General features: G+C 42.8%; 1 protein-coding gene across 1 annotated transcript in view; it reads right to left on the bottom strand.

Annotated features, from left to right (window-relative positions):
- The window catches only part of LOC120051302 (nck-associated protein 5-like), a 155,097-nt gene that overhangs the window by 8,386 nt on the left and 125,784 nt on the right, over positions 1-20,927 (bottom strand). The window contains exons 13-19 of the mRNA XM_038998109.1: positions 15,883-19,490; positions 14,548-14,653; positions 11,056-11,143; positions 6,117-6,452; positions 4,245-4,369; positions 3,295-3,418; positions 2,973-3,154 (exon numbers count right to left, since the gene is read on the bottom strand). Coding sequence (XP_038854037.1) covers positions 2,973-3,154; positions 3,295-3,418; positions 4,245-4,369; positions 6,117-6,452; positions 11,056-11,143; positions 14,548-14,653; positions 15,883-19,490 — 4,569 coding nt within the window. The remainder of the gene's footprint in view (positions 1-2,972; positions 3,155-3,294; positions 3,419-4,244; positions 4,370-6,116; positions 6,453-11,055; positions 11,144-14,547; positions 14,654-15,882; positions 19,491-20,927) is intronic.

Below are 20,927 nucleotides of genomic sequence, written 5' to 3'. Positions count from 1 at the left end.
GCATCATGAACTTTATCCAGTACAGGGACATTTTATGCCACACACCTGGTTGCCTCTGCCAGGAGGCTGAAACTTGGCCGCAAGTGGAACTTCCAGCAATGCAATAACCCCAAGCACACATCAAAATCCACAAAGAAATGGTTCATTGGCCACAAACAAAATTTTGCAATGGCCATCTCAGTCTGCAGACTTGAACCCCATTGAAAACCTTTTGGTTTGAATTGAAGAGGGCGGTCCATAAGCGCAGACGAAGGATATCAAGGATCTGAAATAAATCTGTATGGAGGAACATTTAGAAAAAGGCTCAATGCCATTATCCTCGCAATTGGAGGAATTGTGACCCCTACCTTTTTGAGAAAAAATGGATATTACTTCTTTAAAAAAAAAAAAAAATCTCTGACCAATTGTATTAGTATAAAATAATAGAATTTCCAATTTTTTGGGAGCATACAATATACTGTAGCTCAGTATTTTTATTATTTATTTTATACATTGTCCCTTTAAGGTAAAATACATGTTAATAAGGAGTAAATGGGTTAAAAAGGAGTAAATGGGTTGAAAGGGTGACCATCATCTTGGTTGGTTCATGGCTATTAAATGAGGTTCTCTCTTCTGTAATTCAACACATATCTACAGTATATACCTTTAACTTGAACATGTAATTATTAACGGATGAATTTAGAATAGTCAAGTGCTATTCAACCAAACAATGTCAATGGTCCTCATAGGCCTTTATTGTGTTAGATGTCTTTTCAAAGTTTCTTTATTTTATTTATGAAGATATTTTCTTGTGAGGTCTTTCCAAGACCAATTATTGGACAGCAAAAGATGATAGGATTAAATCCATAGTGTTGCTCTGTCTTTGGTTGTATTTGTTGTCGTTGTTTGGGTGATCTCTGTGCAGGTTGGATGCACATGATCTCTGTCCGACATGCTGCATTTCTGTAGGGAATCTCATCACAATCCGAGCCATGCTTCAAACTCCCAGCTCATCACCGCAGCAGCCAACCACACATAAACCTTGTTAGAAAAACCCCACGTCCACAACCAGCAACCACACTTCCCTTTATTTCACACTGACATTAAAATGGTCAAATCCTGGCCATTTTAGCACAAACGTCTTTGCAGAGTGGGAGTGAAAGCCTTATATCCAAAATTATTTTATTAAGTGTAGACTAATGGCTGAGAAGACAAAAAGCTCTATTTTTTTCCCCAGTTATTCAATGAATAGATGAACCAATGTTTCTGTATGCAGAGCCTTTGTCGGGGTCAAAGCATACGCCAAGGACATTCGTTTTTCCACATTCAATTTTGAGCAGGCAATTGTCCAGTCAATGCAGAATGGAATAAATCTGTACTTATTGAATCTATTAGAAATGTTTGACCCCAAAAAGAGACGGGCAAGGATGATGTTGTAAGTTTAATAAAAACCCATACACCCTGAGCCCTGCAACGTTGTATTTTGCTTTAGCAGAGTAGCTGCACGTTTCAGTACTGCTCCTCTGTCATAGTACAAGGCCTCTATAGGCCAACAGTAAGAACCATAGTTCAAGAACATAAAACATATTCATGTATTTTTCCTCTCGCTCTCTTTCTCTCTCTGAACTTGTGTTGAGTCAGATCCTTTTGCAGATTATGGATTTTTCTGTCAGGTCGTGTGTGTGTGTGTGTGTGTGTGTGTGTGTGTGTGTGTGTGTGTGTGTGTGTGTGTGTGTGTGTGTGTGTGTGTGTGTGTGTGTGTGTGTGTGTGTGTGTGTGTGTGTGTGTGTGTGTTAGGTTATTCTACTGCACTGATCTGAGGGGAAGTGGGGGCCGAGGGGGGTGAGGGCCATTTCATGGTCACTGCTCCTCATTTGTCATTCAGTGAAGTTAAATACTGGTAGGCAAATACCCCGTGACACGAGAGGGCAAGCCGATCGAAAGCAATTAGGTGACTTTCAGTTTTTTTGTTTTATGAAAACGTCCGAACAATCCAACTACAGCGCTGTGTAGGAGGCTGAAAGACATCAAGCTTTGTGGACTTTGTACGCACTTTGAGAAGGCTGGAGAAGCTGGAAAAGGACAAATGTTGCTTCACAGCGATTTGTTTTCACATGAGTTGGAGTGCAAGTTACCATGGAAACAGTTTGTTTTGAGCTAATGCATGATCTTACATAAGGTAAAGCGGTAAAGTGGTCCATACAATAGATCCTCCGGAAGCAACATCAACAGACCATGATCATTTAGTTGACAAGCTACAAAAGGATATGTCAAAGGTAATACGCTGAACAAAAATATAAATGCAACATGTAAACTGTTGGTCCCATGTTTCATGAGCTGAAATAGAAAATCTCTGACATTTTCCATACGCACTAAAAGCTTATTTCTCTCCAATTTTGCCCACAAATTTGTTTACATCCCTGTTAGTGAGCATTTCTCCTTTGCCAATATAATCCATCCACCTGACAGGTGTGGCATATCAATAAGATGATCAAACAGCTTGATAATTACACAGGTACCTTATGCTGGGGACAATAAAAAGCCACTAAAATGTGCAGTTTTGTCACACAACACAATGCCACAAATGTCTCAAGTTTTGAGGGAGCATGCTCTGCAGGAATGTCCACTAGAGCTGTTGCCAGGGAATTGAATGTTCATTTCTGTACCATAAGCCATCTCCAACATTGTTTTAGAAAATTTGGCAGGGGGTGCTGAGGAGTATTTCTGTCTGTAATAAAGCCCTTTTGTGGGTGAAAACTCATTCTGATTGGCTGGGCCTGGCTCCCAAGTGGGTGGGCATATGCCCTCCCAGGCCAACCTGTGGCTGCGCCATTGCCCAGTCATGTGAAATCCATATATTAGGGGCTAATGAATTTATTTCAATTGACTGATTTCCTTATATGAACTGTAACCCAGTAAAACCTTTGAAATTGTTGCATGTTGCGTTCAGATTTTTGTTCAGTGTATGTCGTAGGTCAACAGGAAGTACTTACGCTTAGTCTGTCTCCTGCTTTGCCCTCTAGCGATGACTGGTTGTGCAACAAGTGGTATTGGGAGAAACTCCCCCTGTGGTCGTCCTTCTCTACGTGAGAGAACATGTCATGTTGATAGTAGTCCATGATTGACGGGAACTTTCCCACACTGTTCCTCTTCATTGTCTTCTCTTCGCAGTAGACTGTGGAGAGCATGTTTCAATCAATATACCTATCAATCAACCAAATCAAGATAAACTGGCTAAAATCAAATGATGTAGGCCTACATCTAAATAACATTAATATTGTGTCTGTGGATGTGGGATGCAGACAAGATTCTGACCTTGGTTGCTCGTCTTTGCTCTGTTGGTAAGGGTGCTTTGGGTGGAGCCTAGCGTGTTCCCTTCAGACTCTGTCTCGGTGTCACTGCTGCTGCCTGAGTATGTGCACACTCTCGGGGCTCTGTCCTGTTCAGGAAAGAGAGGGACATCAGAACAGAATGAGAAGATAGATAGATATACCTTTAAAGACTAGTTCAACGGAGTCAGATTAACTTGTGGATACCATGTTTATGTCTCAGCATCCAGTATGAAGGAAGTTAGTAGTTTTGCGAGCAAATGCTAATTAGCGTTAGCACAATGACTGGCCGTCTATGGCACACTAGCTGTTAGGCGTCTAGTCATTGTGCTAACGCTAGTTAGCAATTGCTGCCTTAAATGGATACTTTGGGATTTTGGCAATGAGGCCCTAGATCTACCAGCATGCCATCAGATACCCATAGACTTCCAGTCATTGCGCTAATGCTAGTTAGCATTGGCTCGCGAAACTACCTCTTAACTTCATTGATACTGGACGCAGAGACATAAAAATGGTATCCACGAGTTCATCTGACTCTGGGGAAGTAGATGAAATCCCTTTAATATCACTGTATCCTCAACAGATTACGGAGATACTCTTTCATAATGATAATGCTTCTTGTAGATGTGAAATTGTATAGGGATTGTACGGAAGCCACAATCACAGATGATAATGTGTCTTACGTGATACACAGAAACACAACCACTAGACATTTGAAGTACTGTAGATTTTTCAGTTTAGCAGTTCTCTTATTGCTGCTATTATTCTGTCAGAGGATAATTGAACTACGTCCCTCTACTACTAGCAACATTTACTGTATTTCATGCAACATAAGGAATCAATGCTATTATATGCTACTATGCTATTGCAGTCTATTTTGATGCCAAAACACCACCCCTTTGACATAGGCCTAATAGTGCTGGGGAAGTTTCTTACAGTGGGTGAGTTTAGATCCTTAGTGTTCCTCTTCTTCTCCACTTGTTCCTCGTGGGCCTCCGTAGTGACTGTGTGGCTGGTGCTGCATAACTCTATCTGACTCAGTCGCTTCCTTCTGATGACATCTATCATTCAAAAGTAAAGAGAAACAAATCATGAGACACAGACAACAACCAAACCCACACACTCACACCAGGAAGAGAGCCTACGCATTGCGTACATAGAGGGCGGAAAAGTAAAAAATGTCAAAGCTATTAGGTCCCGGAGTTTCAGTAAGACTCATGGCTACATCCCAAATAGCTCCCTATTCCCTTTATAGTGCACTACGCAGTAGTGGGGACCATGGCCATAGGCTACCATTTGGGACGCATCCATAGCTAACGCTATGCCAATATAGTTGTTAACCTGTGAAAGCACACCATGGACAACACGAGCATTATGCTACAATTTCTTTAATTGTGAGGAGAGTTTGGCATTTCATCTATTAATAGTCAATGGCATCCTCCCTACGGAGGCTACATCGCTACATCTCTGACTTGAAGCAGCCCCGAAATACCAGCTTCAAACTGTCACTCCCAATGACAAAGCATCCAATGATAGTCACAGCTGAGTCCGTGTGAATTTTAATGACTACCTACCCCTTCCTTCACACTTGTTTTCTCTATACAACTTCCTACCTTCTCCTGACAATATAATTAACTGGGCCTCGTTGGCGGCGGCGCCGCGGGAACATCAGCAGAATAATTTGTACCGCGCCGAGGACAAAATAGTTCTTTCATCTTCTTGACTACCTGTGAGGGAATCCGTGGTGGAGATTAGGCTCCTTCTCTATTCCTTATAATGACAGCTGTTGGTCATGCCTACCTTAACCGCAGTACCGAGGTCACACAGATAGACACTAATTCCCTGATTGCATAAATCCCTAGGCGTGATCACGGAGATCACTCATCCCTATACGAGTACATTGTTAGTGTTACTTCCCTCAGCCCATATGATCCCTCCCTCCCTCCCACCCACCCACCGTCATGCTGTTGTGTTGCTGCGGTAGATGAACAGGCAGAAGGTGGTTTATGATCTATGTCGCTAATTGTCGCTATTGAGTTTGCGTGTCTAATTGTATTAGCGACTTATCCTTGGGATATGGTCTGTGGGTCGTATTATCCGGAGGGTTTTGTGAAGGTGGGTGGGGGATGCAGGGTCCTTTGTTAAGCAGAGCTACGGAATATCACTCAGAATACCAAATAGGCTTGTCCATCTAGTCCAGCATTCAAAATGCATAGGAGACTGATTAACAAAGGTAGAAGGTTTTCCTTTTCACTGAATAGCTTCAAGTGGAGAATGGATCCTCTGTTGAGATTGAGAGGGTGGAACATGTATAGTGAATTCTTGAGGGCTACTTAAGGTTCATAATGATGTGAATTGAAGTAAAACACTGCCACCCTCATTGCACAATCAAATTGAGCCAGCGAGAATCTGAATTTTATTCTCTCTCATTTTATACACAGTTTATAGATGGGTTAACACCAAATTGGGTTTCATGATAGTGGCCAAACATCCTCCGAGCCTGCTCAGCCATTCTAGCTTTTATATGCAGCTGTGAATCATTGGTTTACCTAACATAAAACCATTGGCATGAAACAGAGACAACACAGAGACTGTAACAGTGGTTGTGTCCCGATCATCGACTTTTCTCCCTGAAGTGTGCACTTCACATGATGGGAATGTACTGGTATAAGAGCAATGGTGTGGACATTGTCAATACTTATGGCTTCTTAATACATGAAGGGGAGTGTGGAAGTGCAAGCTTTGGGAGAAGGGTATAGAATGGAGACGTAACGGGGATGTTGATATGAGGTGAACCCCCAGTCTTACCTGAGGTGGATGGTCTGGGGAGGCGGCTCAGGGCTTCCTGTCCACAACCTCTTCCAGTAACTGTAGAGTCAGACAGGGAGTGGCTCAGGGCACTGGTGGGTGGTGCATGTGGGTGGGTCTCAGACAGGGACGGCACTTTCACATGGGATGGGGAATGAGCAGCAGAGGCCGAGAGGAGGTCCTGGTCAGGATCAGTGGGACTGTGAACGCTTGCCATCATCCGGTCGGGGCTGGACTCAGATCTAGGAATGTGGCGCCCGTTGACCCGTGTGACGGAGTCAGGGAGGGGGAAGGTGCCAATCCCGCTGTCCAGGGTTCTCATTTGGCAGCTGGAGCCTGGAGGGGTGGGGGACAGGAGAAGCAGCGTGTGATGATGGGGTTGGGGGCGGGGAGGGGGGGAGCAATGGAAAAGAAGGAAGAGCCACACGGATTGGATTCACAAGCAACGGAAGGGGTTATGGGTAAAAAGGGCATCTTGGGGTAGGTTCAATAAGATAGGAGAACGAATGGAGGCAAAAGCAAGAGATACAGGAGCATTACTTCACGTACGGAGCACCTGGGTACAATCCAAAGCCAAATCATTATGAGAAACTGTAGAAATATAATGCAGGAAAAAGGTCTGAACTTTTCGTATTACTTTGTCCAGTAATACGTGTGATACGATCTGTTGTGTGTGTAATTCATCAGGTTTATTCCTATAAGTGGTTATCAGCCCTCTATGATCAAATCTGTATCACTTCTTCATAAAATTAATAAAGGTATCTGACTAATCTTGAAAAGGATCTAAAATGAACGGCCGCTTGTAACTCCTAGGTCTCTCTGCGTTCCCAATCTAATTTCACCCATTTGGAACCCAGCGTGACTTTAGAGTGCCAATTTATTAGTGATTTTTCTCCCTACCTCCTGTATCAGCATTATGTTGATTTACACACATTCGCCGAACTTGATATGTTCCACACTGCGGCAGTAATCTAAGGACATTGTAGCAACAGATGGACAGCGTTTAAAATACACAGTTTTGCAAAGCCTCCGTCTCCGAGCGAGACAGATGGATGGCTGTTCGACATGATCCAATTCCATGTAACTGTGAATGATGTTGGCTAATCATTCGGTGCTCATTACTTAATTGCAATAATTTGGGTAAAAAAAAGAAAGATAATGTTGAACTAGTTCTAACATTAATTCAGTTTAAAGACAAAAGTGGGGGAAAGGTCAGATGGCTGATATGACTGCAACTTTGACAATGTTCTATTTTCATTCTAGGTTGCACAGGATATTGCTGCATTGCAAAAGTAGAACATATTAATCTAGCGTTATATACATTATAGACTAGTTGAGGATGGATAAACCTTGGAAATGATTGATCCTTTCGAGTGAGCAGTTGTTTTGGAAGATATTTTCCCCCATAGAACAATCTGTAAGTTCTGATTTCTTTCTTGCCTTTTATGGACAAGCATGGGACCTATTTTTTAGAGTTGGGTTGATTTCTGCTAGCTCTGCCCTTAACCTTGGCTCTTGGTCTTGTAACGCCCAGACCATAAACATCCACTTCTTCTATATGCCCTAACACATCCCTCCATCGTTGTCATACAGTCTCTGGATGTTCAACCCAAACTTCTAGAAAATAATGGATAAATGGATGGATGATTGAATTAATGAATTCATTAATTATATATTAACCGTTTCCCCTGAAGGGGTTCAAGGCATGTAAGAGGTAGCCCTCATAACTTCCATGGATATGCTTTAGTACAATAACCCATAAACATAGGGCTCGCACAATATCATCGCCAACCAGCTGCATCAAACCCTCATAATTAAAACCAAAGCTCTTTATCAGAGGCAATGCGCTGCCGTTGTAAAATACATGATTAACCTAATAAAGCAATATTTTCAGTCCCATCTAAATTTGCAACCAGACATTCAATTAAACCAACAGTGCATCAAAACAAGAATGAATTCAATTATGCATCAGAAACGTCCCACTGGATGACTGGGAGTAAACACAGTCAACTTAATCATGCTATTAGTACACAGTTAGAGTCATATTGTAGGTATACATGTCTTCTTCTGCCTCTCTTGCACCTCCTACTCTGCAGTAATGTTGTAGCTGAGGTGGTTATAAACCACCTCGATAGACAGATGGCCTGTTATGTTGCTTAGATAAATCTGCAATGAGTCATCACGGGGTGGTTGTGGCAAGCCCCTAAAACAGCAGCTGATCAATTACTACAGAGTTCTGCATTATGCATCAAGTGTAAACCAGTTCAGAATGTCTCACATTCTTGATCCTATATTCAAGGAAGAAGACAGAGAAGATAAAGAGGGAGACAGAGAAAGGGAAATAAAAGAGAAAGAGAGAAAGGAAAGAGAAAGAGGGAGACATCCATGCCTCACAAAGCTAAATAATCAAAGGAGTTGATTTGGCAGTTGTTTTCAATATGCCGTTTGCACTCACACTATAACAAGGTCTAACATGGACCTAGAAGCCAGTTCCACTGCTTTTCTTTCAATCCTCCTTTCTAATCGGGGACTGGTTTAGACCTGGGATACCAGGTTTGTGCATATTAATTATCAGGTAGAACAGAAAACCAGCACTACTCCGGACCTCGTAGGGTATGATTTTAATGACCTTAGGGTAATACTATCTAAAATCATAGGAAAAAGTATCAGAGAGGGTCTGAAATTGTGTTTACTGTGATCCCAATCACTTCTATATTAAACCTCCTGGTGATAGAGAGCAAGCTCTGCAGACCTAATGACATGTTATGATGAGGACTCATCATAACATGTCATCACCCAGACATTAAACACCATCACAACTGCATGGGAATTACAACCAGAGGTCATGACTATTGTCACATGACCAAGACCTCAAACCATTTAAATTCAGTCCAATGTCAAAACTTGAGCTGTTTATTATCTATTATCTATGCGCAGGCACTTTACCTCTACCTACATGTACATATTATCTCAATTACTTAGACTAACCTGTACCCCCGCACATTGACTCGGTACTGGTCCCGTTGTATATAGGCTCGTTATTGTTATTTTATTGTTGCTCTTGAATTTGTTTTATATTGTTTTTTAAATAAATATTTCATTTTTCTGAAAACTGCGTTGTTGGTGAAGGGTTTGTAAGTAAGCATTTCACCGTAAAGTCTACACCTGTTGTATTCGGCGCATGTGACAAATAAAACTTGATTTGATTTGATTTTAACCATGACAAAGCCACACCTCATCGACTCATGAGTCCATCTGCATCCTTTTCTAGTTTCTAGTTTTAATCCCTGCTACAATATCACATTATGTCAAAAATAAAATACAATTTTGTTTCTAGTTTCTTGTGTTCAGAGAAAATAAGTAATTGAGATCAGGCAAATGTGTGACATATTCTACCCATAAAAGCCCAGGGTAAAATGATATGCTAGGCTGGACTTCAGGACCTATAAGTGGACTCTGCTTAAATCTTTATGAGACCGTTAATTCATACTGAGGGGAGGTTGGATAGATGTGCTTAGCTGGCAGAATTAAATATGCCATTCAGTTAATTAGAATACAGAAACGATTAACAATCTTATTTTTGGCTCTGTTCCACGATATGGGGCTTAGTTGAATCAGGAAAATGTTCATACATCCCGGACATTTTCTCAGGTCAAAACAATTTCTCACAATATTTGTGTTGTCGACCCCATCAATACAGAGGCTAGCATATAAAAATTACTTTGAGCCAAAGAGAGCAGCTTTTATAAGTATTGGTATGTAGGCCTATGGTTTTCCATGTTTGATGTCAATTATGTCCAAAATAACCTGCAGGTCTAGGTCCATCCTTTAGAATTCCTCTTGATTTAGATAGTCATTGTGATAGTCAGCATAAAATAGTTATTGGAATATTGCGTACCAGCAGCCATATCATCTGTGCAGACCTATTATGTGCATGGAAATAAATAAACAAAATGAAGCAACAGAGATCATAATCCTGTGTGAAAATAAGGACAAACTTCAAATCTAAAGAAAAGACCACGATAATTCAAGTCGAGGCGTCACGAAGACCTTTTGCACTGGTTGTACATGACTGTGTTGCTCCTCTAAATGTTCACACAATGCCAAAGCCACATCAAACTAAGTGAGAGAAGACCCCATTCATGAAAGGACAACAGTCATCATCTCTTCAAAGATAGGCAGTTAATGTGCCACTCAGTCTAAAACATTCCACCAGAGCGATAGGCACCTAGCATTATACAACTCTAATAAATATTGATTGCCCTGTCCTAGTCCCATTCCTTAAGAATGCCTTCCACCTGCCAATGAATGACAAACTGCCCAGCGTGTAAAGATCGCCTTGTCATTGAAATAGTAAGTGGGTGTTGTTGCATATAATTTTCCTATCACACATTGTACGCTACCAAAGCTCTCAGAACAGCAGCTGCCCTGACAACCCCCAATGTCTTAGCCACGTAAATAATAATGTGCGCTAGCAACGCTAAAAGGATTTTTGAACGCCGGACACAGTAACCATTTTGTTGATGACCTCAAAATGCAGTGGGAGAGTGGCGTGATAATAAAGAGTCACTCTGCCAGTGACAAGACGAATCAGTCCTGCAAAGATGCAGGAAATATTTTTATAGGCTCTAAGCTTACAGTTTTTCTCTGGTATGAGAAAGTGTTACATATGCAAGTCCCACATGCATTTGCCATTAGGTGATGAATGGCAACAGCTATTTCTGTATACTACAAAAGCCTAAAATAAGAGACCGTTTGTATAATCTATTACAGAAATACTTTACACAGAGAGCAAAAGTTGGAGATGTATTGCTGGTGACTACTGAAAATGTCTATGTTGAAAAATGTATTTTAATGTTGCTTATTAGCACTAAAATGTTATATGTTTTCAGACGATAGCTCAAAGTACAGTAGGCCCATTGCTACAGTAAAACCTTACCTATCATGTGGTCCTGACATGAAGTCTCAGGGGTGGGGTCCTCCTCATTCTCTCCATGCAAGCTGATCTTCTGTGTCACAATGCTGGTCTGGTGGAAAAAAATGAAGGATGAAATGCATTTAACTTTACTTGAGTTCTCAAAACATACACTACCGGTCAAAAGTTTGAGAACACCTACTCATTCAAGGGTTTTTCTTTATTTGTACTATTTTCTACATTGTAGAATAATAGTGAAGACATCAAAACTATGAAATAACACATATGGAATCATGTAGTAACCAAAAAGTGTTAAACAAATCAAAATATTTTTTATATTTGAGATTCTTCAAAGTAGCCACCTTTGCCTTGATGACAGCTTTGCACACTCTTGGCATTCTCTAAACCAACTTCACCTGGAATGCATTTCCAACAGTCTTGAAGGAGATCCCACATATGCTGAGCACTTGTTGGCTGCTTTTCCTTCACTTTGCGGTCCGACTCATCCCAAACCATCTCAATTGGGTTGAGGTTCGGGGGATTGTGGAGGCCAGGTCATCTGATGCAGCACTCCATCACTCTCCTTCTTGGTAAAATAGCCCTTACACAGCCTGGAGGTGTGTTGGGTCCTTGTCTGGTTGAAAAATAAATGATAGTCCTACTAAGCTCAAACCAGATGGGATGGCGTACCACTGCAGAATTTGTTGGTAGCCATGCTGGTTAAGTGTGCCTTGAATTCTAAATAAATCACAGACAGTGTCACCAGCAAAGCACCCCCACACCATAACACCTCCTCCTCCATGCTTTACATTGAGAAATACACATGTGGAGAGCATCCGTTCACCCACACCGCGTCTCACAAAGACATATCTCCAATTTAGACTACAGACCAATGGACACATTTCCACCGGTCTAATGTCCATTGCTCGTGTTTCTTGGCCCAAGCAAGTCTCTTCTTATTATTGGTGTCCTTTAGTAGTGGTTTCTTTGCAGAAATTCCACCATGAAGGCCTTGCACCTGGGCTGGAATAATACATTATGGCCTTTCTCTTGCATTTCAAAGATGATGGTACAAAAAAGATTGAACAAAACTGTTGATTTTTTCTTTGTATTATCTTTTACCAGATCTAATGTGCTATATTCTCCTACATTCCTTTCACATTTCCACAAACTTCAAAGTGTTTCCTTTCAAATGGTACCAAGAATATGCATATCCTTGCTTCAGGGCCTGAGCTACAGGCAGTTAGATTTGGGCATGTCATTTTAAGTGAAAATTGAAAAAAAGGGGCCGATCCTTAAGAGGTTTTAAGATGGAAAGAAATTCTACAAATTAACTTAAGAAGGCAAAACTGTTCATTGAAATGCATTCCAGGTGACTACCTCATGAAGCTGGTTGAGAGAAAGCCAAGAGTGTGCAGAGCTGCCATCAAGGCAAAGGGTGGCTATTTGAAGAATCTCAAATATAAAATATTTTTTAATTTTTTTAACACTTTTTTGGTAACTACATGATTTCATATGTGTTATATCATCGTTTTGAGGTCTTCACTATTATTCTATAATGTAGAAAATAGTAAAAATAAAGAAAAACCCTTGAATGAGTAGGTGTTCTGAAGCTTTTGACCGGTAGTGTATAATATCAAGTTCTAAATCATGTTTATGACTAATTTGTTTAGGCATAATGACAGAACATTGAAATAAAGTGTTATTAAATGTGCCTCACAACATCATCAACAGATGGTATGTTATTTGTCGGAAAAATGGTTGGGGAGACCGGGGAACAAAGTAACACTTTTAGGCTTTTGCTTATTGAAAATATTATTTGATTTAGATTATATAATATTGTTATACAAACAACATGCATATCTCAACTACTATTACACACTGTAACTACGTTTCTAGAACATACCAGCCATTTACAATCCAACCAAAAGTGGCAGGAGTGAAATGTTACAATTGACCCAGTATGTGGGGTTACATGTAACAGGGAAAGGGGAAAGGGGGATACCTAGTCAGTTGTCCAACTGAATGTATTCAACTGAAATGTGTCTTCCGCATTTAACCCAATCCCTCTGAATCAGAGAGGTGCGGGGGGCTGCCTTAATCGACATCCACGAAAAAACAAAAGAAAACAAAAAATGATTGATGAATTTAGGCATTTAGAGACACCACCGAAGCATTAGCACATTGTACAACAGCTTTCTAAGTGGTTTCTAATTTGAGTTATTAAGCTCTTACAACTGACCCCGTGTTACATTTTTTTCCCAGTCTCCCTTACATCATTGTAATGTGCATCGCATTGTATTCATAATTGCTTTGCTGCTTGTGTGTGTATTCAATCTTTTGTATTGTGGCCTTAACATTCCTTGAATACCATCTGCACAGATAATAACAGAACAAACTGCTAGTTCAAGGACATGTCTGGTATGATTCATAAACCACAAACAAGCAAAGTACACTTTTCTACAACGTGACAATACTTTATATACTTCTACGAAGCCAGACATCCAAAATAACAAACGCAGCTAAGCTAACACAGATGCAATAGCTGGCATATTCAGATAGAACATTATTGATATATATTCTGTTTCCCTTTAGCGCTTAAACAAAACAATAGTGGAAGGCGATTCCTCAATTCTTTAAGCGATGACTCGAAACAGAATCGACAAACACCTTAGATTTACAGAAGTTACTATTACATTTTCAGAGCCTCTTTCATAATAGGTAGTTCTGTCAGGGGATGCAACAAGGTAATTGATCTAATATGGAGGTGGGCTAACAGAGTGTGATGTTGAAAAAGTGTTCCCCGAAGGTATAAAGGGGATTTGCAGGTCATAAACACTTATTTTCTTCTGTTGTATTTCTGTAGAGGGGAGATGGAGATGAAGCTGCAAGGATAGTATTAAACAGGCCTTTGTTGAATTGAGTGTCTGCGATAAGAGCCTCCTCATCGCTATCAAAGTTCCCGATCAGCTGGATTGAATTTCCTGCATATTGCATGTGGACTCTTTTTTTCTTTCTCCCCCTCCCTTCCTTGCTCTCTCTCTCTCTGTCCCTGACAAAGAACAAATAATATCTTTTACAAGGTCAGAATTACGTGGCACTCTAAGTCTTACAAAAACAATTTTTTCTATGCAAAGCTTAGTATGTGGTTCAACATTGGTAGCATATCTCCCAAGATGAAGCACTTTAGTGTGCGCTCATATTTGTATATGTGTGAAGGTTGGCGGAATTTGCAGGTGTGTACACAAACTAGACATACGACATGGAAAAAGTTATGGCAACAGTAAATTATATGGAGTATACGTACAATCCAATAAGCAACTGACCAGCATGAGAGCATGGAGGAAGTGGATACTGAGGTTAGAGGAAATAGTGAGAAAATGGTGAGATTATAAGGAAAGATGGACAGATAATAGAGAGAGAGAGAGCGAGAGAGAGGGGGCAGTCGAGTGAGAGACCCATGCAATATCCTGGAAGCCGAGCAACGTTTCATTACAGGACCCCTTGCTCACTTACAGCTGTATCGGAGCAGATCTCCAAATCTCCCGTCATATCGCTGTTTCTCTTGGGGATGGAGATGCCAGGGAGAGATTCAGCAATGGAGTCGCCCTTCCTCACACTCCTGTATAGGAAACATGATTTGATACATTTTCTGTCTGTCTGCTTAACTGATTTCATATGAACCGTGCAGGTGGAAAGAGATCCCGGGTGATAAATTCCACTGTTCTCACTCAATACGGCCTCCATATACGCAACATGTAAAGTGTTGGTCCCAAATTTCATGAGCTGAAAAATAATTCCCAGAAATGTTACATATGCATACCAGCTTACCAGCTTACTACAATTTTATGAACAAATTTGTTTACATCCCTGTTAGTGAGCATTTCTCCTTTTCAAAGCTAATTCATCCACCTGACAGGTGTGGCATATCAAGAAGTTGATTAAACAGCATGATCATTACACAAGTGTTGGGGACAATAAAAGGCCACTCTGTGCAGTTTTGTCACACAACACAATTCCACAGATGTCTCATGTTTTGAAGGAGCATGCAATTGGCATGCTGACTGCAGGAATGTCCACCAGAGCTGTTGCCAGAGAATTGAACGTTAATTTCTCTACCATAAGCCGGCTCGAACGTCATTATAGAGAAACTAATTCTGATTGGCTGGGCCTGGCTCCCCAGTGCCCCACCCAGTCATGTGAAATCCATTGATCAGGGTTTAATTCATTAATTTAAATTGACTGATTTCCTTATATGAACTGTAACTCAGTAAAATAGTTGAAATTGTTGCATGTTGCGTTTATCTTTTTGTTGAGTATAGCTATCCCCCTACCGTAGGATCTGAAATAACCTTTTTTTAAACTGCTCTTCCCGACTCCAGTCTCATTGAGTGATAAATGTTTGTAACTACTCTTGATAAAAATCTGTCAGCTGAGATTTTAGGTATTATATCAATTTATGGGAGGAGGGGTAATTCTATACTCTTCCAGCCAAGATAGCTCAGGGCTGAGTGTCTCTAGATTCCAGGCTAGGAAGTGCTAATGTTCATTCAAGTAGAACCATAACTCAAAGAGACAGCTGGTGTTGCTGTTGTTGAGCTGTGTGTGTTTTTGTCTCTTTACATGCATGCATAATGTAGCAAGACTTGTGTTTTACAGCAGCATGAACACTGGGAGAAAATGCTAAAACGACAATCCGCAATCATTTCAGCATCACAGGAGACAAGTTATCTAATGAGTGTTCTTTTTCCTGATCAAATCACTGTAATTTTTACCTATGACTAATTATGCAAATGTACTTGAAATATTTGACAAATCACATTTTATGAAAGTTGCTATGGTAATACCAACCTTCCAAGAAGCTCTTTCATGAACTGGTCTTTCCCAATGTAGGTTGTAGAACACTGGATCTGATTGGCTATTTGTCCCATCTGAATATTGCAATGATCCATGATCGAGCTCAGCTTGTTCTCCGACAGCGTCAGCTCTGGACTCTTTTCGAACTGGCTGTCGATTTTCTTCTTGTCCTTCTTTTTGTCCGATTTCATCTGTTTGCCTCCTAGCACAGATCCGATCTTCAGCTCTTTTTTCTCATCTTTCTCTTTCGGGGAGGTGGCGTCTGATTTCTTTCCATTCAAGGCTGGCAGCTTGCTTTTACGCAGGCCGAACCAGTTGGCCAGAGACGGGCCGGTCTTCTGCTTGGTCTCCGATGCTATTACCTTCTCTTGACCCTGACCTTTCTGGATATTCTCCTCGATCCCCATCATGACCTTCTCCTCGATGGTGCAGACTGTGGGGCTCACTGGTTGCTCTCCCTCATCGATTGCCCTTTGGGAACAGCCTGCCTGGACTTTGACGCTCTTCGTGTGGTCTAGTTTGCCGGGGCTGAGCACTTTCCCACCCTTTGTTGTGGTCTCCGGGCTATAGACAGGAGAGGCCGGTGACTCAAATGGAGGATGAGATGCGTCCTTCTTGGGATTTCGGGAGTTCTTCAAGCCGATCCGGTCGGCGAGGGGTAAGCTACGCACTTCTTTTTGAGGTGGAGCCGTGACACTCTCCCCCTTTGTGGTGCTCCGTGGCCCTTCACCGGTGAATCCCGATTTGGAGGCTCTCTCCGGAAGACCCTGGTGGCTGTTTGAGCCTGTCATACCTCCGTAGTGGCTCAGCCTGTGGCTGGGGCAACGGACTGGACTTTCCCCAGATCCGCTACTGGGTTTAATCTGTAAGCCCTCAACAAACGAGCTCTGCCTTGTTAACGAGTTCCCCCTCTCTCCAGAGTTGGTGATGATCTGGGTTCGAATCTTCACATGTCCGTCCAACACGCTGATGTTGGGTTTTTCCATGTAGTGGGTGCTGAAACTCTGGCTGCGCGCTTTTGCCCCATTCATCCCCAGGACAGGCTTTAGGTGAGGTTTGGTCGTGACAGATATAGACCTCTTGAACAGTCTACTGTCACATTCCAACTTGTCACCAACCCCCTGCTCTGCCAACTCAGAGGTGTGTGCCTCCTCTTCCTGAATGATGCACTGGACCTCACCCTTAGTCTCTATGATGGAAGTCATGGCTAATGAATCAACATACACTGTCTGAAAACTGTCACACGGGATGAAAGCATTTGAAGTCACAGTCTCTTTGGAGACCGAGTTGATGTGTTCCTTCTCTTGCTTTCCTGGTATCGTGGTGGAGCCTTTCTGCAGTGAAGGGGGCGATTTCACAAAAGCTTTGAAGCCCATAGGAATGCGTGTCTTTGACGCTTTTTCAGTGGAATTTTGAGTGCTAGTTCCAGAGACGGGTGGGTTTGCTACAGCCTGGGGAGGTTGAGTCATACTACTGTGAGGTTCTGTTGGACACTGAGGGTGGCCCTGCAGAGTTACAGGAAAACTACTAGAGGTCTTATACGACATAGAATGTCTATTGTCATTGGTACCTTTCTTACTTGTAAATGTGCTTTGAAGCGAAGAGCCACGTTGAGAGTTGTATGAGGGAGGAGGAACATTCTTTGAGCTTTTAGGCGTGTTTTCAGGGTGATCAGGCACATGCCCTGAGGCTGAGGAGGGGAGGTAGAGTTTTGTGGGGACCCGTTTCGAAGTGCCTTTAGAGGGGGTCTCATTTGAAGCAGGGTGCTGCTGGCTCGATTTATCCAACAGTTTCTGAGGTGCGATTGCAGTACCGTAGCCTGCGTCCAGGTCTATGGTATCTTGGCCCTTGTAGGGGGGTGGTGGTAATAAATGTTGCATATTTGGTACAGGTGGGGGGTGGTAACTCGGGGGTGGCCCCCTCACAGTTGTAAGAGTGGATGGTTGAGCCCCTGGTTTAAGTGCTTGAGGTGACCCATCGTAGTTTGGTCTGATAAGTAAGGAGGTGGTGCGGCCAGGGGGCGGGGGAGGAGACGGGGACCTGAGTTCAGTTTTGCTGCTGGCTTCACAGTGTCTGTCTCTGGTAGGCTGTTCCCTGTAGTCCACGTGGTCCAAATGCCTTCTTAGGAGGTGTGGGGAGCCGGTTGGAACACTAGATGAGGAGCCCTTTGTCCAGTCATTCCTGCCAGGAAGCTTGTTGATCACTGCCTTTGGGCTTGTAGTGCAGCCTGGAGCTTTGATGAACCTGGACATCTTGACCGGAGGAGAAGAAGGGGACTTTGACTCCTGAGCTGTGAATCCGGAGGTTGGTCCACTGTTGCTTGTTTCTGTGGTGAAGCCCTTAGAAACCTTCAGTGGAGATCCTTTCCCCCGGCTGCTGGGGATCTTTGAGCTGATGGCCTTGGGGCTGGTGGAAGCATTGTTCATGGGAGGGACAGAGTGTCCTTTGTTGGATCGATTGGAAGGTGGCTTTATCAATTTCCGCAGTGGAGTGACGTGCATTTGCAGCCTCTCTGGGCTTCCCTCCCTGCTATTGCTGCCGTTGTTGCCTACTTTGTGACGAATGGGCCTATCATGAGGCGACAGTGCTGCATACTCAGCAACCCCATTTTCCTTCCTCCCAGGAATCTCTTTCCGAGCCCCAGCACCAAAAGAGGACTGCTGAGCATTGAGTTCAATGGGCTGTCCGTCTGCATCGAATATAGCCATGATACTCTCCTCAGACTGGGTTTTAGCCCCCGTGTGTTCCTTGATTAGGCTGAAAGGCCTGGGCCTTCCGTCAGCAGACTGAGTTCGGCCAGGTTCCCTTCTCAAGCATTGTACGGGAAGCAGTTTGTCAGAATCTCTTGAGAGCCTCTTGATGTCCTTCTGCAGTTGCTCAGCTGTCCGGCTAACAGGCAGCCGGTGGTCACTGACCTCAGAGTGCAGATCCTCAGGGTCGGTGTCTGAGAGGTGGAGGGGGCATTCAGCCTCTGTGGGGCTGATGTCAAAGTGCAACAGGGAGGGGTTTAGAACAGCCGAGGTACGCCCCCCGGAGAGGAAATTGTTGATGAAGCTTTTGAGTTTTTCTGGCCGCTCCTTGGAGTTATAGCCGGGCGGGTGTGTCATACCCATGCTGCAGTTACTATCCCCTACTACGCCACTGTCCTGCAGCCCGTCCCAGCTACACACACTGTCCGAGACGCTGTGCGACAACTTCCTGAAGTACATCCAGCCTCCGTCCTTACTGGGGACGCAGTCTCGTCTGCAGTACGCTGAATGTAGCGATTCGTCGTCCGCATCATCAGAGTCGTACACAAACTTTTTGCCCCCCACCCCTGAGATAGTGGTCCTTCCCACATAAGTGGGCTTGGAGATTCCCTTGCTCCCACTCTTAATCCCCAGAGAGTAGATACCCTCATTAGAGTTCATGCAGTCCTTGTCATCCGACTTGGAGACCCAGGAGGATGAGGAGCCTTTTGGTTTTCTCCTCTGGAGCTTCCGCAGGCCTTCTAGGATGTGGCTCTCTTTCCTCCTCGTGGGGAGCTGCTCCTCCAGGGGGGCGCAGATGTTCCCGGGGGCCGAGGAACCCAGGCTCAACCTCTTCTCCCACGTCAGAGAGGACTGCAGGAGAAATACAGAGAGACAGAAGTCATTAGAAAACTCAGAGAGGACAGAGGGAGATTGAGAGACAGACACACAGACACATCATTCGAAAATTCAGCTAAATTGAGCTGTGCAACAGCAATCCAAGCATGAATATAAGGGTGTTCAAGCACCTGTAGTACTTCTCAGAGGATTTGTGGCCATGGCCCACTCTCATTCTAAACAACAGAGTTGGTTGTGGAGTCATATGATTAATTTGCTAAGCTGTTACTCAGTCTGCAATTTGTTTTACTTCCTTTCACATGGTCTAATGGAGATACTAAGCCCTTTGGGTTATGGCTCAAGCTACATATATAATGCTTTGATTTAAAAAAAACGGTGTAATAACACATATGGAATTCTGTAGTAACCAAAACGGTGTTAAACAAAATATATTTATATTTATATTTGAGATTCTTCAAAGCATCCACCCTTTGCCTTGATGACAGCATTGCACACTCTTGTCATTCTCTCAACCAGCTTCATGAGGTAGTCACCTGGAATGCATTTCAATTAACAGGTGTGTCTTCTTAAAAGTTCATTTGTGGATTTCTTTCCTTCTTAATGCATTTGAGCCAATCAGATAGCCCTATTTGGTTAAAGATCAAGTCCATATTATCAAAGAGAAACGACAGTCCATCATTACTTTAAGACATGAAAGTCAGCCAATATGGAACATTTCAAGAACTTTGAAAGTTTCTTCAAGTACAGTCGCAAAAACCATCAAGCGCTATGATGAAACTGGCTCTCATGAGGACCGCCACAGGAATGGAAGACCCAGAGTTAACTCTGCTGCAGAGGATAAGTTCATTAGAGTTACCAGCTTCAGAAATTGCAGCCCAAATAAATGCTACACAGAGTTCAAGTAACAGACACATCTCAACTGTTCAGAGGAGACTGTGTGAATCAGGCCTTCATGGTCGAATTGCTGCAAAGAAACCATTACTAAAGGACACCAATAATAAGAAGAGACTTGCTTGGGCCAAGAAACACGAGTAATTGACATTTGATGGGTGGACATTTGTCCTCTGGTTTAGAGTCCAAATTTGAGATTTTTTGGTTTCAACCGCCATGTCTTTCTGAGACGCGGTGTGGGTGAACGGATGATCTCCACATGTGTATATCCCACCGTAAAGCATGGAGGAGGAGGTTTTATGGTGTAGGGATGCTTTGTTGGTGACACTGTCCGTGATTTATTTAGAATTCAAGGCACACTTAACAAGCATGGCTACCTCAGCATTCTGCAACGATACGCCATCCCATCTGGTTTGGGCTTAATGGGACTATCATTTGTTTTTCAACTGAACAATGACCCAACACACCTCCAGGCTGTGTAAGAGCTATTTTACCAAGAAGGAGAGGGATGGAGTGCTGCATCAGATGACCTGGCCTCCACAATCCCCCGAACCTCAACCC

This window comes from Salvelinus namaycush, chromosome 7, assembly GCF_016432855.1.
Source record: "Salvelinus namaycush isolate Seneca chromosome 7, SaNama_1.0, whole genome shotgun sequence".
Taxonomy (NCBI): Eukaryota; Metazoa; Chordata; class Actinopteri; order Salmoniformes; family Salmonidae; genus Salvelinus; species Salvelinus namaycush.
The sequence above is the reverse complement of the archived record's forward strand: the minus strand, read 5'-3'. Positions and strand labels throughout refer to the sequence as shown.